General features: G+C 41.5%; 1 protein-coding gene across 2 annotated transcripts; it reads right to left on the bottom strand.

Moving 5' to 3' along the window:
* Positions 1-1,318: 1,318 nt before the first annotated feature.
* LOC107983293 (zinc finger protein 436) lies at positions 1,319-15,776 on the bottom strand. Of its 2 annotated transcripts, XM_062972982.1 has the most exons (6): positions 15,205-15,776; positions 13,505-13,585; positions 8,871-9,676; positions 7,768-7,850; positions 6,397-6,517; positions 1,319-5,203 (listed from the first exon to the last, which is right to left on the bottom strand). In XM_062972982.1, exons 3-6 carry the CDS (start codon positions 9,463-9,465, stop codon positions 3,660-3,662), a joined length of 2,343 nt encoding a protein of 780 aa, XP_062829052.1. In that variant the 5' UTR covers positions 9,466-9,676; positions 13,505-13,585; positions 15,205-15,776; the 3' UTR covers positions 1,319-3,659. The 2 variants fall into 2 exon arrangements, with proteins under 2 accessions (XP_062829052.1, XP_016851849.2); XM_016996360.2 differs by lacking the exons at positions 13,505-13,585; positions 15,205-15,776 and adding an exon at positions 11,802-11,960.
* Positions 15,777-16,545: the final 769 nt, after the last annotated feature.

Here is a 16,545-nt window from a genome sequence, read left to right as displayed (position 1 = left end):
GTAATGTTATGTAGGAATGACTATATTTGCGAATTTAGCACTAAACATTGAACACGGGATATAGAGCAGTGTGGACTTAGATAACCCAGATAGCCCTCAGTATTTAAAAAAATCTCTAAAATCAGGACAATAAATAAACAACAACACTCTGAAAACAGAAGAAATCCAGACAGTAAACAATCAGGGACAGCTAACACCTCCCAAAAAAAGATTCTTCCAGGCAAGAAGAAGCCAGGCCTTGAAGCCACAGGGCCATTAAATGCTAATCAAGGTGATTAATTACAACATTCACACCTGCTTCAAAGAAGACTTCTTTCTCCCACCCTGGACTTTCTACAGATATATAAACCCCACATACCTAGCTTCCAAGTTCCCACAGACCTCACAATCTCTGAAGGTCCCAAAGGTGGGCTCACGTGGTGTGAAGGCGGGCCCGCGCTAGCCGGAAGGCCCAGCATGGGCAGTGGGAGGCCCAGCGCGGCCGCCAGGAGACCTGAAGGAGAAGGAGGCGGAGAGTGGCGCCCTCCTCCCAGGACGATGGTGCCCCCGGGTCGATGGCGCCACAGGCAAATGCCTAGTTCGCCTTATGGTTGGACCGCCTCACCCAAAGTCTGAAATGACTTGAAGGCACACAACAACAACAACAACAACAACAACAACAACAACAACCCTAATTAACTTGACTATCTCATTGGCCAGAAGCAGGAGCACACTTCCCATTGAAATCCTGATAAATGTATGTTGGGTTAAAATTGTTTTTATTTTTAAATATTGTATTGTTCTTTCATTGTTGTTGTTGTTGTTTTTGCACTACAAATAAGACATGTGCAGTGTGCATCGGAATTTGTTTGTATTTTTTTTCAAATGATAATCCGGCCCCTCAACAGTCTGAAGGATTGTGGACCGGCCCTCGGCTTAAAAAGTTTGAGGACCCCTGCTCTAGAGTACCCTGCATTTTGGAGACCAGCAAACTGGTTTCAACATGAAGGATGGATTATCTGAATGCTTCTATGGCCAGCCAGAAATATTTCTACTCCACACTGGAACCGGTACATTTAGCAGCTATGTATCTGAGCCATAAGTCAGTTTCTGTCTACTGAACAACAGAAGATGCATATTTATCTGACTGCATCTATAGTATAATCTCTTCCAACAAGTTGTTCTATGCCTTCATTTTGGATTTATGGTGACTTGAAGGCAACCCAACCCTACTGAAGCTGAGAGATTGTGATTTTTCTCAAGATCATTCACTGGGTTTCCAGGGCCAAGTAGGGCTTTGAGCTCTGTTCTCCAGAATGGTAGTCCAATGCTCAAACCGTTACATGTGTCAATGTGAATATTTTATTTGACTGTTAAAATCTACAAAACCATAGAAGAACTTGCAAAAACATCAGTCAACTTTCTGAAACAAACACAAGAATTTGCAGTTGAAAAAAAGGGGAAAAAACAGTGTGGACACCACATCATCAGCTGTTGAAGCATCTAGTCAGCAAGGCCTGTATTAAACTGAACCTGCCAGCATCTTCCTTAAAAGTGTGTGAAAAGAAAACCCAAGGTATCTTGAATCAACTGTAAGACTAAGCAGGAGGAAATTCATACAAAAGATACAAATTTCTGTCCATGTTTTCTCCACTGTGTGAATACTTTGGTGACTATAGGAAGCTAATCAGTTACTGAAACTCTTCCCATAGACTTGGCATTGCTAGGAGTTGTAACCTTTTTTTCATTTTAAAAATATTTTTATTGGATTTTATATTCATAATCATAACAGTCCTTTTCTTTAACATTTGCCTTCCAAATCATCCCATATTTTCCCCTCCCTCCTCAACCACAGTATATTTCTACTAATCTTGCAAGTCCTAGGAGTTTTAACCTAGATAATTTTGACACCTGATATCAATATAATTCTTATCTTCTTCTTTATTAGTTCAGTTGTTTCCGCCTCTTCGTGACCTCACGGACCAGTCCACACCAGAACTCCCTGTCGGCCATCGCTACCCCCAGTTCCTTCAAGGTCAACCCAGTCACTTCAAGGATACCGTCCATCCATCTCGCCCTTGGTCGGCCTCTCTTCCCTTTTCCTTCCATTTTCCCCAGCATCATGATCTTCTTCAAACTTTCTTGTTTTTTCATTATGTGGCCAAAATACTTCATCTTTGCCTCTCATCTCCTTCCTTTCAGTGAGCAGCTAGGCATTATTTCCTGGAAGATGGACTGGTTGCATCTTCTTGCAGTCCAAGGCACTCTCAGAATTCTTCTTATACTCGATGCATTTTAGATTTCTCTAATTCTCCACTTAATTCTCCTAGAATGGATGGTGAAGGAGCTCATGCAGTTACTTGCAACAGCTGTGGAATGTTTATGTTTTTGCTAGAAGATGTGGATATTTATACTTACAGCAAGTGCAAGTTAGTGGTCCTCTTAAGAAGAGAAGGCCCAGTGCCTTGGAGCCCAGTATCCACACTACATTAGGAAGAATGAGATTGACTTGAATCCAGCAGAACAAACTGTCTTGCAGAAGAAACACACATGGGATCTCTCTGAAGAGGTTATTTTGCAAAACACGGGAGCTAGACTCTTGGAGGAATGTTACACACAGAAGTAGAAGGACCAGTGTAAAGAAGTGTGTCTTTGTTTTGATTTATGGATGACATGTTTGTTTGATTTTGTTTTAGAAGTCATGTTTGGCTAAGTTTAAAATGGGTAAGTATTGGAGTTGACAATACATGGGGGAAGGTAACCAGCTCAGCATTCTGAGGCAGGTTACCATAGCAACGGGGACGGAGCCAACCGGCGTTTGAAGGAAAAAGGAGGGAATGTTTTAAAAACAGGTCAGTCTGTAATGGTGGAATTACAGTGAAGACTGATCCTCCGTTGGAGGATCAGGGTGGCTCAAATGAGGGAATATGAGTCAATTCTAAAATAAGGTGACTTATTTTAGGCAGTCTGTGATTTCTAGTCACAGGAGACAGACTGGTTCCATGTTTAAGGAAACCAGGGAAGTTTAAATCTTAGTCTGTGATTGTTAGTCACAGGAGAAAGACTGGTTCCAGGATTAAGGAAACCAGGGAGGCAGACCTCTAGTAGAGCCAGACTAAGCAAGTTGGGTGACTTGTTTAGGGTTATTTGTAGAGGCTGTGAAATAGGGGAAGTAATCCCAGTAGATCCAAGTGATCAGTTTATAGTTTGGTTCTGAGAGAAGAAAGTATTTTGGAAGTTGGACCACCTCAACATCTAATTGTAACAGTTATTTAAGTGCCTTAAAGAAATTATTGCAACCACAAGCTTTGGTACATGAAATAAACTTGTTTTGTTCTTTAAACCATCTAAGTCTCTGTCACACTCATATTCTAAAATAAGCAACGATACCATCTAAAGTAAATAAGAAGAATAAATTATCCTCTGCCTGACATCTCCATCACTGGTGGCAGCAGTTATAAAATCATCATCCAGACATCTTTACATTTTGGTGACAACTGTATGGTGGGATAGTTAAATATATAATAATTAAAAAGATTCCTCCCTGCCTCACATCTGTACAACCAGGAACAAGTCTGTAAGTTTGGAGTTATAGATCAACTTGAGGGTTTCTCAAGCATCAGAACAAAAAGAAGTGCAACTGAAGTTGTTCTCAGGGAATGTGCAGGTGCCCCTGGAAGTCAGCACACAGACTGATTTGCTGTCAAAAATCTTTTTACGCTCAAGATATGTGTATGTTTTCTTTTCTGGTGACTCTTGAGCTGTGATTTGTAGCTGAAACTCTTCCCACACTCCGGACACTGATAGGGCATCTCTCCTCGATGAATCCTTCCATGCCCTATGAAACTTTCTTCATCAATAAAACATTTTCCACACTCCACGCATTTATATGGTTTCTCCACTGTGTGGGTTTTGTTGTGTCTACTAAGCTCTGCATTACGATAAAAGCTTTTCCCACAATCCATACATTTGTATAGTTTCTCTCCTTTATGTATATTCTGATGATTTTTAAGGACTGATTTGTAGCAGAAACTCTTCCCACACTCCAGGCACTGATAGGGCTTCTCCCCTCTGTGATTCATTTCATGCCCTATGAGACCTGACTTGCAAATAAAACCTTTTCCACACTCCAGACATTTATATAATTTCTCTCCTGTGTGAGTTTTCTGGTGTCTACTGAGGGTTCTCTTATGACGGAAGCTTTTCCCACAATCAAGACATTTGTATGGTTTCTCTTCTGTATTCCTTTCCTGGTGATTTTTAAGGACTGATTTGCTGCTGAAACTCTTTTTACGCTTGCGATATGTGCATAATTTCTTTTCTGTATGACTATTCTGGTGACTCTTGAGGCGTGATTTGTAGTTGAAAGTCTTCCCACATTCCAGGCACTGATAGGGCATCTCTCCTCGATGAATCCTTCCATGCCCTATGAGACTTTCTTCATCAATAAAACATTTTCCACACTCCAAGCATTTATATGGTTTATCCACTGTGTGGGTTTTGTTGTGTCTACTAAGCTCTGCATTACGATAAAAGCTTTTCCCACAATCCATACATTTGTATAGTTTCTCTCCTTTATGTATATTCTGATGATTTTTAAGGACTGATTTGTAGCAGAAACTCTTCCCACATTCCAGGCACTGATAGGGCTTCTCCCCTCTGTGATTCATTTCATGCCCTATGAGACTTGACTTGCAAATAAAACCTTTTCCACACTCCAGACATTTATATGATTTCTCTCCCATGTGAGTTTTCTGGTGGCTAGTGAGGGTTCTCTTATGACGGAAGCTTTTCCCACAATCGAGACATTTGAATGGTTTCTCTTCTATACTCATATCCTGGTGATTTATAAGAACTGATTTGCTTCTAGGACTCTTGTGGGGTTTTTTATGCCTACTGAGAAAGCTGTTATGATGGAAGCTTTTCCCACAATTCAGATGATTTTGTGAATGATTATGATTATTTTTTTCAGGGTTAATAAAGTGCATACTAAATCCAAGTTTTTTTTCCAATTGATGGGATTTACGTTGGCAGTTCCTAAACTCCATGTTTTTTCCTTGTATTTCCTTGATTGGCAATTCTGAGGTGTCAGCAGAGCACGGGGTACTTCTATCTTCTTCTGCTTCCATTCTCATGCTCTCTTTTTCCTCCTCTTCACATCTCTCGGTTTGTAGACATGCTTTACATGACACTTGCCCATTTTCACTCTCCTGCCCATCACCACCTCAAAAGAAAAACACAAAGAATAAGGCGTGAGGAAAGGCAGCATGAAATGAGTGAAATGGCATAAATATTATGAGACAGAATGAGAAAGAAGATGTGACTTCTTGCTATGGAAGGAAACTTGCCTCATCCAAGTGGTGGGGAACATGTGGTCTTTTGAAAGTTGTTGACTGTTCGGCGCATATATATTACAAAATAATATGACTTGGTTATTTTGCTTTATAGTGATCCCAATCATTCGCCCCTCTTGGTCTTTAAATGCTAAATTGGTTTCTAATCCTGGATTAGCATAAATTGCTGTGCACAGTTATCATTGATCGGAAATGGCATTGCACCCTGGCTCTGTTGGCTGCTTACATTTTTTAATAATTTTAATAGTTTAAATGCATTTTAAATCTGGATAGAGCTGTGTTTTGTTTTAATGTCAGCTATATAATGGTAGATTGGTTATATTATATTTTGTTAATACAGTACTTTGTTATAGATGTGGACTTATTCCTGGGTTTCAGTAGGGTTGTCTATTTGTTTGTGTCTAGTTAATTACAGCTTTGAATGCTTGCCATTTTTTTTTGGTTGGAAACCGCCCTGAGTAACCTCAGGGAGATAGGGTGGGATATAAACAAAATGTTGTTGTTGTTGTTGTTATATTCAACTTTAGTTGCTGTTCCTCAGATGTAAATTATGTTGAATTAGTTCCATTCTTTTTTATTTCATTATACCCTCTAAATCACACTTTCAATGGTTGGTCCTTAAGAATAAAATTCAAACTGAAGCTGAAAATTCTAGCCTCCATTTTATACCACAGCTCTTTGTCCTTCTTAGTTTTGTAGGTCTTTATTGAAATGGACTTCAAGGGTTTCTACAACTTTTGGAAGTCTTACAGATGTTAAAAATATACAGCTTCAATAACAGAGATCATTTATTGTTTGTAAACAGTGTGAAGATCAGGGAGATTCAGTTATGAGACAACTGATCTCCAAAGCCCTTACCATCAGCCATCCTACTTGAACCACGCTCAAGTAAGCATGGTGTCCTTTAATGCCCAGCTCCTCAGAGCAGCACCCAGAAGGGAATCTGAAACCAGAGGTGCTGGGCACAGGTTAATTATGACCATGAACTTATAAAGCAACACTGTAGAAACAAGTGCCAATTCCTAAACTGATATTTATGACCAAGGGGCAGAGGGATCCTCACCAAATGAAACTACCATCTTATAATTCTCCTCCATGACCTCTTTGTACAGGATCTGTTGATCCGGATCCAGCAGAGCCCACTCAGCATCACTGAAAGTCACAGCCATATCTTCAAAAGTCACCTGAAAGAAGAGATTTTGGACAGAGAGAGATGAGGTAGAATATAGTGCTGCCAGAACAGGTCTCAAGAAAGGCATTCGGCAGGCAAAGATGAAGTACAAGAGGAAGGCTGAAGATCATTTCCACAGTAACAATGCAAGGCAGGTGTGGCAGGGGATTCAACAAATTACTAACTGTATATCAAACAATGACATTCTTGCTGAGGGGGACGCCTCACTGGCAGAGGAGTTGAATCTTTGCCCGCTTTGAAGTAGAGGTAGCTGGAATTCAGCTATTAGGCAGTTGCAGCTTCCACCTCATCATGGAGGAACATGAGGTAAGGCATGTTTTGAGGGCTGCAAATCCTAGGAAGGCTGCTGAACCAGATGGCATTCCTGGCCGGCTGCTTAAAGACTTAATTTCATTTACTTTCATTGTACAATGTACAATGACAATAAAGTTATTCTATTCCAATGCTTTTTCCACTGCTAAGCAGAATCCAGTGTATAAGCAGGCCAACTCAATGAAAGTTTGAACACGGAGTTTAAGGAGACAATATGGAATTGCATTCCTCAGCATAATTTTTAAAATGCTTAAAGTGGAGAGCACTGTATGGGTCTTGGTGGATACGTATAGTTGATATTCTTGTTATCTATATCCAGCCTTTTCCCAGTTTGTGATTCAATTAGGTCACACCAAATTAAAAACTACTGTATTCAAAAAATACAGAAGTTAAAGTAATGAAGCTATCAATAAGTTGAAACTAGCTAAAACCATCAACATGCGACAGTGCAGCAAAAAAGAAGATCCAACACATTGTATAAGGTACATTTCAACTAAACCATTACTCCTCCAATGCCTGTTGGAACAGAAAATCCTTCCCTCTTTGCACAAAGAGAGCAGGGTGGGTAACAGTCTCCCCTCTTTGGAAAGGGAGACCCAGAGCCTCGGCGTGACCACTGAGAAATCCCCTACCGTGTGGATCCTTCCACTGCTAAGCAGGATCCCAATGTACACTCGAGTTGATCCAATGAAAGTCTGAACACAGGATTTAAAATGGAAAGCATGTCATGTGCCCTAGGCTGACTTTACACTGTAGAATTAATGCAGTTTCAGTATTTTTACTGCCATGGCTCAAAATTATGGAAGCCTTCAAGAATAGCATTTTAAACTTCTTATTATGCATCAAGCAACAATAAAAACAATAAAAAGTTTTCAGGCCATGGACAATTCCACTATTACGTCCAGTTCCTTTCCACTTCCATCCTTTTACCTGATCTTGTTCCACAGAAGCCGTGTCTCCCTCAGCACAAAGATGTGAAGTATTACTTCTTCCTAGCATCCTTGGCTCATCTCCTGTGAAATGCCAAAGAAGGGAGGGAGAACTTAATTTCTTTATTTTTAATTCCCTAAGAGGTGTCCAGAGGAGGGCAACTAAAATGATCAAAGGTCTGGAGAACAAGCCCTATGAGGAGAGGCTTAAAGAACTTGGCATGTTAGGCCTGCAGAAGAGAAGGCTAAGAGGAGACATGATAGCCATGTACAAATATGTGAAGGGAAATCATAGGGAGGAGGGAGCAAGCTTGTTTTCTGCTGCCCTGCGGACTAGGACGCGGAACAATGGCTTCAAACTACAGGAAAGGAGATTCCACCTGAACATCAGAAAGAACTTCCTCACTGTGAGAGCTGTTTGGCAGTGGAACTCTCTGTCTCGGACTGAGGTGGAGGCTCCTTCTTTGGAGGCTTTTAAACAGAGGCTGGATGGCCATCTGTCGGGGGTGCTTTGAATGCGATTTCCTGCTTCTTGGCAGGGGGTTGGACTGGATGGCCCATGAGGTCTCTTCCAACTCTACTATTCTATGATTCTAAAAGACACAAAAGGATCATTACATTCAGGCCTCCGTATTATCTAGGATTAGGGACACAGAATCCCTGTAAAAGAAAAAAAAATACCCCAAATATCTATTTTTTTTTTAAATCTGGGAGAACATTTCTCTAGATTTGCCTGGATCCCACTGCATGGTGGGGCTGACCATAAAATCACACTGGAGGACCTACAGAGAATCTTTCTAAATAGGAACCTCCAGGTCTTTTGTTATGACAGAATGGTCAATCATGCAGGACGATCTAAAGACTCCTTGGAATAAGATAATAATAAGTCCGTTTATAATAAAATCTGTAAAAGTGAAACTTGAAAATGTGGAAGGCTGATTATATAAGGGATTCTCAAGGGAAAACACATAAGGAACTGTGTGGAATGCAACCTGTTTCATACAATACCATCTTAGACCCATACATTCCTAAGAGTGTTCTTAAAATATTATAACAAAACAGGATTCCTCAGAGTGAGGGAGCAAGCAAATGAAGACATCTTACCTGGTAGAGCAGCTCTTGAGTCCTTCTCTAGCTTGATCCACACAGAAGACAACGTCTTACTGGTATCCAATAAAGGCTCCTGGGCCTGAAGGATCTCTCTCTCCTGCCGCTCTTCCTGCAGCACCTTCTCCTCTTCTGCCCGACTCAGGAGGAATCCTTCAGCCAAAGCCACAGCCTGGGAACTGGTCTCTGCCCCACATTCCCTCACCCAGCACTCCATCTCCGCAGGAAGGATGGCCAGGAACTGCTCCAAGAGCACCAGGTCCAGCATCTCCGCCTTGGAGTGTCGCTCGGGCTTCAGCCACAGGCAGCAGAGAGAGTGGAGGTGGCTGCAAACTTCCCGGGGCTTCAAGGCCTTCTGGTAGCGTAAATGCCGGAAGCGTTGGCACTGAAGGTCTGCGCTGAAGGTCTTCTCCTCCAGAGCATCCTGACCCATTCTGCCTGGGAATCTAACACTTCTCCTGCCCCACATTTTACAGGGCTTTCTTCTCCCTTCAGGGCCGTTCTGGTTTGGCTCTTCCATCTTCATTCTGGTTTCCATCAGCAAACCTCTCGGGGCCCCAAGGCCTCCTGGAAGCGGAAACGCCGGAAGCATTGGCACTGACTGTCTGCGTTGAATACCTTCTCATTCAGAACATCCTACCTTGTTCTCTGCCACAGAACAAGACTTCTCCTGCCCCGCATTTTATTGGGCCCTCTTCTTCCTTCAGGACAGGCTTGGTTTAGCTCCTCCATCTTCATTCTGGGCCCCATCTGGGCTGAAAAACCTCTTCCCTTCTCCATCTGGGTATGTCATCAAGCAAAGGCTACGGAATAAAAATGGGGAGATCTAGTCCAGGTTAATTAATTACCAATCTAAAGAGAAAAGGGCACCTTGCAATTCATTTTTGCATGGGTTCTGCATGTTTTTCCTTTAGGAAAAGCAAAACCCTGGATGTTTATGGGAGTTCAGAAGTAGGTAAACATCCTGTCTAAAATCTCTTCCCTGCTCCAGTAAGTAATAAATTACATAGGGTTGCTGTGAGTGTTCCGGGCTGGATGGCCATGTTCCAGTAGCATTCTTTCCTAATTTTTCACCTGCATCTGTGGGTGGCATCTTCAGAGGTTCTGTTGGCAGTGAGGCAAGTGGAGTGTATATATACCAGGGCATGTTAGGAGAGAATGATGCTGGAACATGGCCATACAGCCCGGAAAACTCACAGCAAACCAGTGATTCCAGCCATGAAAGTCTTCTACAATGCAATAAATTACATAGTCATTACTGAGAGTAGATATGAGATCTCCCTGAAACTGTATTAATCTAAGATTAGATTCTTTTGAAAGGGGGAACAGGAAAGTCTAATTTGTATAATTATATTTAATTTAATTCCATCTTATTATTTATATGTTGTAGATTTAATAAAGAGTGAAATGTCAGATATAAATAACAAGAAGAAGAACACCATAATAAACAGATGCACTTGGAGACTCAAATGTGTTTTACTCCTTAAGAGTACTTGGACAAGTTATACACTCTCAGCCTCAGTTTGTTTTTTTGTTTTTTTCGTGTCAGGAGCAACTTGAGAAACTGCAAGTCGCTTCTGGTGTGAGAGAATTGGCCGTCTGCAAGGACGTTGCCCAGGGGACGCCCGGATATTTTTGATGTTTTATCATCCTTGTGGGAGGCTTCTCTCATGTCCCCGTATGGAGCTGGAGCTGATAGAGGGAGCTCATCCGCGCTCTCCCCGAGTAGGATTTGAACCTGGCAGCTTTCAGGTCAGCAACCCAACCGTCAAGTCACAAGGCTTTAATCCACTACGCCACCGGGGGCTGCCTCAGCCTCAGTGGGAGGCAGTAAGTGGCAGAGCCTCCTGGAACCAACATACTGGTAGAGGCTTGCTTTGTCTTTGGGTCAGCATGAATGGGAAAAGGACTGAGAAATCTGGCTACCAATATTAAAAAACTCAAAAATCAGAACAGTAGATGGGAAGCAACACTTTGAGAGCGTTGAGGAGCCCCAAGGAGGGCTAATGACTCTGAACAAAGGATGCCCCCCAGGCAAGAGACAAACCTTTCCAATGCTAATTAGGGTGATTAATTGCAACATTAACACTGGCTTCCAACTGACAAAGGACTTTTGTCACACCCGGGACTCTCCACAGATATATATTTACTTTCCTTGCCTAGTTTATCCATGCCTCACAACCTCTGAAGATGCCTGCCATTGATGTGGGCGAAACGTCAGGAGAGAATACTTCTGGAACATGGCCATACAGCCCGAAAGACATACAACAACCCTAGGACTGAGAAGCGCTGTCAAAGGCTTTCATGGCTGGAATCACAGAGTTGTTGTGTGTTTTCCGGGCTGTATAGCCATGTCCCAGAAGTATTCTCTCCTGACGATTCACCCACATCTATGGCAGGCATCCTCAGAGGTTATGAGGTATATGGGAAAACTAAGAAGGAAGGCTTATATGTCTGTGGAAGGTCCTGGGTGGGAAAAAGAACTCTTTGTCAATTGGAGGCCAATGTGACAACTGACAAGAGTTCTTTCTCCCACCCTGCACCTTCCACAGATATATTAACCTTCCTGCTTAGTTTTCCCATATACAGTACTTCACAACCTCTGAGGATGCCTGCCATAAACGTGGGCGAAACGTCAGGAGAGAATGCTTCCGGAACATGGCCATGCAGTCTGGAAACACACACAAGAACCCAGGACTGAGAAGCTCCAGAGGCACAGCAACTGCAGAGCTCCCCCCCTCCCTCCTGGCCATATTTGGGGGAAGAGGGGGAGACCCTTATTAGGCCTTCCATATGTCCTTAAGCTCCACCTCCCTCCTGCATAGGAATACTGGGAAGTGTAGTCCAAAGCCTTTCTTTCCTCTCCATCCTCCCTTCTTCCCTGAGTGATGGCTCCCCAAACCCCAAAGACGTGGAAGGAGGACTCACCCATCGCCCAAGGAGGGGGAACAAGGCACGCGCCCCTCTTTCCAGGCCTGGCGCCCCTTTCCTGGGTCCAGGCTGCAATCTGGCGGAGGTGGGCGGGGCCAACCCCGCGCAAGACACGCCCCCTTCGCAGCCCCTTGCTGTTCTTTGTGCACAGACTCATAGCCCTGGGAGGGTTCCCGAGGGCCATCCAGTCCAGCCCCTTCCCTTTTAGGGAAACCACTGTAATGCCCCTCCTATTTCCCCGGCAATTAAACCTTTGTCTCCCAGTGGGGATTTTTTTTTTTGTGGGTTGGGCCATCCAGACAGACTGGAGCAGGATTGAAAAGCCTAGTACCAAAAGGGTTACGAATCAGTCTTTGGTCAACTTTAGATTCGGTTTGGTTATTTGGATGTGCTGGTTCATTGCAAGTGTTTCATTCTGTAAAGCCCAGTACATAGTATTGTGATCATTGTGGACCCTTATTTCATTACAACTGGTTCATTCTGTAAAGCCAAGTACATAGTATTGTGATCATTGTGGACCCTGATTTCATTGCAACTGGTTCATTCTGTAAAGCCAAGTACATAGTATTGTGATCATTGTGGACCCTTATTTCATTGCAACTGGTTCATTCTGTAAAGCCAAGTACATAGCATTGTGATCATTGTGGACCCTTATTTCATTGCAACTGGTTCATTCTGTAAAGCCCAGTACATAGCATTGTGTTCATTGTGGACCCTTATTTCATTGCAACTGGTTCATTCTGTAAAGCCAAGTACATAGCATTGTGATCATTGTGGACCCTTATTTCATTGCAACTGGTTCATTCTGTAAAGCCAAGTACATAGTATTGTGATCATTGTGGACCCTGATTTCATTGCAACTGGTTCATTCTGTAAAGCCAAGTACATAGCATTGTGATCATTGTGGACCCTTATTTCATTGCAACTGGTTCATTCTGTAAAGCCAAGTACATAGCATTGTGATCATTGTGGACCCTTATTTCATTGCAACTGGTTCATTCTGCAAAGCCAAGTACATAGCATTGTGTTCACTGTGGACCCTGATTTCATTGCAAATGGTTCATTCTGTAAAGCCAAGTACATAGCATTGTGTTCATTGTGGACCCTTATTTCATTGCAGCAGGTTCATTCTGTAAAGCCCAGTACATAGCATTATGTTCATTGTGGACCCATACTGGGCTTTGCAGAATGAACCAGTTGCAATGAAATAAGGGTCCATAATGAACATAATGCTATGAACTGGGCTTTCCAGTATGAAGCAGTTGCAATGAAATGCTATGTACTGGGTTTTACAGAATGAACCACTTGCAGTGAAAGAAGGGCCCACAATAAACATAATGCTTTGTACTGGACTTTGCCCTGGCACGTGTATTTGAAAAATACATTTAAAAATTCGCAATAAATCAGCGGGTGTGTGAATCTCTCCTAAACTTGGGGGGAGTAGTGCCCTGGAACGTGGGGTGATTGTGCCAAAAGTTCAAGGAGATGGGCTTTGTAGTTTTCTTATAAAAAGAAAACTGCATTGGATAGACCATATCAACTCTAGTTTCTGATACAGAACATATGCCATCCAGTAGTCGTCATCTGGCCACCCACAAAAAACCATATTTAATAATCTAGAGCTGATGTGGTCTATCCACTGCAATGGATAGAGCCACAGGTTGAGAATCACTGGTCTAATAGTACCTCCAAATACTTACAAAGTCTAAATATCCCTGAACAATTTGAAGGTATTTCGCAGCTGATTGGACAGGTCCTTTGCTCTAGGCCTTCATCTCAGTCTGGAATGAGAATATGGATTGACTAACATGATTCAGGATATTTTGGGTCAAACCTCATGGGTTGTATCTATATTCTACACTGTAAAATCAATGTAGTTTGACACCACTTTCACTGCTATAGCTCAATGCTATAGATTCCTGGCTACCTTAGCTTTACAACGCCTTGAATCATCCATGCCATTGTGTTGGGACCTTGCCAAACTACAGCTTCCACTGTTCCATAGCAGTGAACCACTGCAGTTAAAGTGGTATTAGATTGCATTGATCTACAGTATAGATGCTTCCCAATAACAACAACAACAACTTTATTTTTATATCCCACTCCCATCTCCCCAAGGGGACTCGGAGCGGCTCACATGGGCACAAGCCTAGCATCAACATACATTAAAACACCATTCATAACATAAAACAATATAAAATAAAACAGTATAATACAATATAAAACAGCATAAAACATTTCAAACCCTAAAACCCGAACATAGTACTGAATGTAGAGGGTGGGCTTATACATATACAGTAGAATCTCACTTATCCAGGCTTCACTTATCCAATGTTCTGTATTATCCAATGCAGTCTGACTTTTAGTAGTCAATGTTTTTGTAGTAAATGTTGCAATGTTTTGGTGCTAAATTTGTAAATACAGTAATTACTACATAACATTACTGTGTATTGAACTGCTTTTTCTGTCAATTTGTTGTAAAACATGATGTTTTGGTGCTTAATTTGTAAAATCATAATGTAATTTTATGTTTAATAGGCTTTTTTCTTAATCCCTCCTTATCATCCAAGATTTTTGCTTATCCAAGTTTCTGCCGGCCCGTTTAGCTTGGATAAGTGAGACACTACTGTACATTTATCTATATATATAAAAGAGTGATGGCATCACGGCGACCCACAAAACAACAAAACTACAGGCCCCCCAACCTCGAAATTTGACAACACAACCCATCATCCACGGCTCTAGGTTGATACAACAAAAAGAAAAGAAAAATAAAGTCCTAATTAGAGAGAGAGGAATAATTGCTTTTATCCAATTGCTGCCAGTTAGAAGGCTAAGCTCCTCCAACTTGGTCTCCTAGTAACCCAATAAAAATAATAAAAAACACTAAAAAATAATTAAAAACACTAAAAAATTAATACAATAAAATACTATAATAACAGAAAATAACTAAAAATAATACAAGAAAATAATAAAATATAATAAATAAAACGATAACTTACAATAAAATTAATAAAAAAATACAAATGTCAAATAAAAATTACACAATTTTTAACCAATACCACCACCACTTTGCCACAGCAACGCATGGCCGGGCACAGCTAGTACCTAATAATATTATTATTTTGTATTCTTTTGTAAATATTATTTATTTATAACCCACCTTTTCCCACTAAGGGACCCAAGCGATGCCTTATTTATTTTATTATTATTTATTTTATTTACGGCACTTCTATCCCGCCTTTCTCAACCCCAGGGGAGACTCAAGGTGACTTTACAACATAGGTAACAATTCAAGGCCTTTAAAAACTTTGTACAATAAAACGCCATTTAAAATAAAATAATAAGATACAATAAAAACAATTAAAAGCATTTGACACAACACAGCAGACTAACTCACGTGATCCATAAGTGTAGTCCTTTAAGCACAATGATTCAATTGAGCCATTAAGGCCCCGTCCCATTTTCCAACAGTTTTTATTTTCTCTCCTTCCTGATCAACCGGTCATGTTTGCCCTTCACTGACAACTTATAAGGCAAGGATACTAATAAGGATAGAGAAAAAGGAGCAAATAGGAACAGATAAGCCATGATATCTCTCCCATTAAGCTGCCCCTGGCATTTTGAAAATGGCAGCCATTTTGAAAACAGCAGCTTGAAGGCAATGGCGATGATATCTCTCCAGCAGCCATTTTGAAACAGTAGTTCTGAGGCAATGGCTCCAGTGTGGAGAAGAACATTGCAGTAACGAGGATATCTCTCCCATTAAGCTGCAACTGTCCTTTTGAAAATGGCAGCCATTTTGAAACAGCCGCTCTGAGGCAATGGGTCCAATGGGGAGAAAAATATTGCAGTAGCGGTTATATCTCTCCTACTAAACACCAACGGTCATTTTGAAAACGACAGCCATTTTGAAACAGCAGCTCTGAGGCAATGGCTCCAATGTGGAGAAGAACATTGCAGTTGCGATTATATCTTTCCCAGTATGGACCAACTGTCATTTTGAAAACGACATCCATTTTGAAACAGCCGCTCGGAGGCAATGGCTCCAATGTGGAGAAGAACATTTCAGTAGCGATGATATTTTTCCCAGTAAGGACCAACTGTCATTTTGAAAACAGCAGCCATTTTGAAACAGCAGCTCTGAGGCAATGGTTCCAATATGGAGAAGAATGCTGCAGTAGCGATTATATCTTTCTGAGTACAGAGACCAACTGTACTTTTGAAAATATCAGCCATTTTGAAACTGCCACTCTGAGGCAATGGTTCCAATGTGGAGAAGAACATTTCAGTACCAATGATATTTCTCCCAATAACGACCGTCATTTTGAAAACAGCAGTCATTTTGAAACAGCAGCTCTGAGGCAATGGCTCCAATGTGGAGAAGAACACTTCAGTAGCGATGATATTTCTCCCAGTAAGGACCAACTGTAATTTTGAAAACAGCAGCCATTTTGAAACAGCAGCTCTGAGGCAATGGCTCCAATGTGGAGAAGAACATTTCAGTAGCGATGATATTTCTCCCAGTAAGGACCAACTGTCATTTTGAAAATATCAGCCATTTTGAAACAGCAGCTCTGAGGCAATGGTTCCAATATGGAGAAGAATGCTGCAGTAGCGATTATATCTTTCTGAGTACAGAGACCAACTGTACTTTTGAAAATATCAGCCATTTTGAAACAGCCACTCTGAGGCAATGGTTCCAATGTGGAGAAGAACATTTCAGTACCAATGATATTTC

This window comes from Anolis carolinensis, chromosome 2 (assembly GCF_035594765.1).
Source record: "Anolis carolinensis isolate JA03-04 chromosome 2, rAnoCar3.1.pri, whole genome shotgun sequence".
Taxonomy (NCBI): domain Eukaryota; kingdom Metazoa; phylum Chordata; class Lepidosauria; order Squamata; family Dactyloidae; genus Anolis; species Anolis carolinensis.
Note: the sequence above shows the minus strand (reverse complement) of the source record. Positions and strands in the feature narration are given on the sequence as shown.

Coding starts and splice junctions, on each gene's coding strand:
- LOC107983293 (XM_062972982.1), bottom strand. CDS start 9,465: ATGCTTCCGGCGTTTCCGCTTCCAGGAGGCCTTGGGGCCCCGAGAGGT. Junction 7,851..8,870: donor CTCAAGAGCTGCTCTACCAG/GTAAGATGTCTT, acceptor GGCATTTCACAG/GAGATGAGCCAAGGATGCTA. Junction 6,518..7,767: donor CTTCTGTGGAACAAGATCAG/GTAAAAGGATGG, acceptor CTCTTCTTTCAG/GTGACTTTTGAAGATATGGC.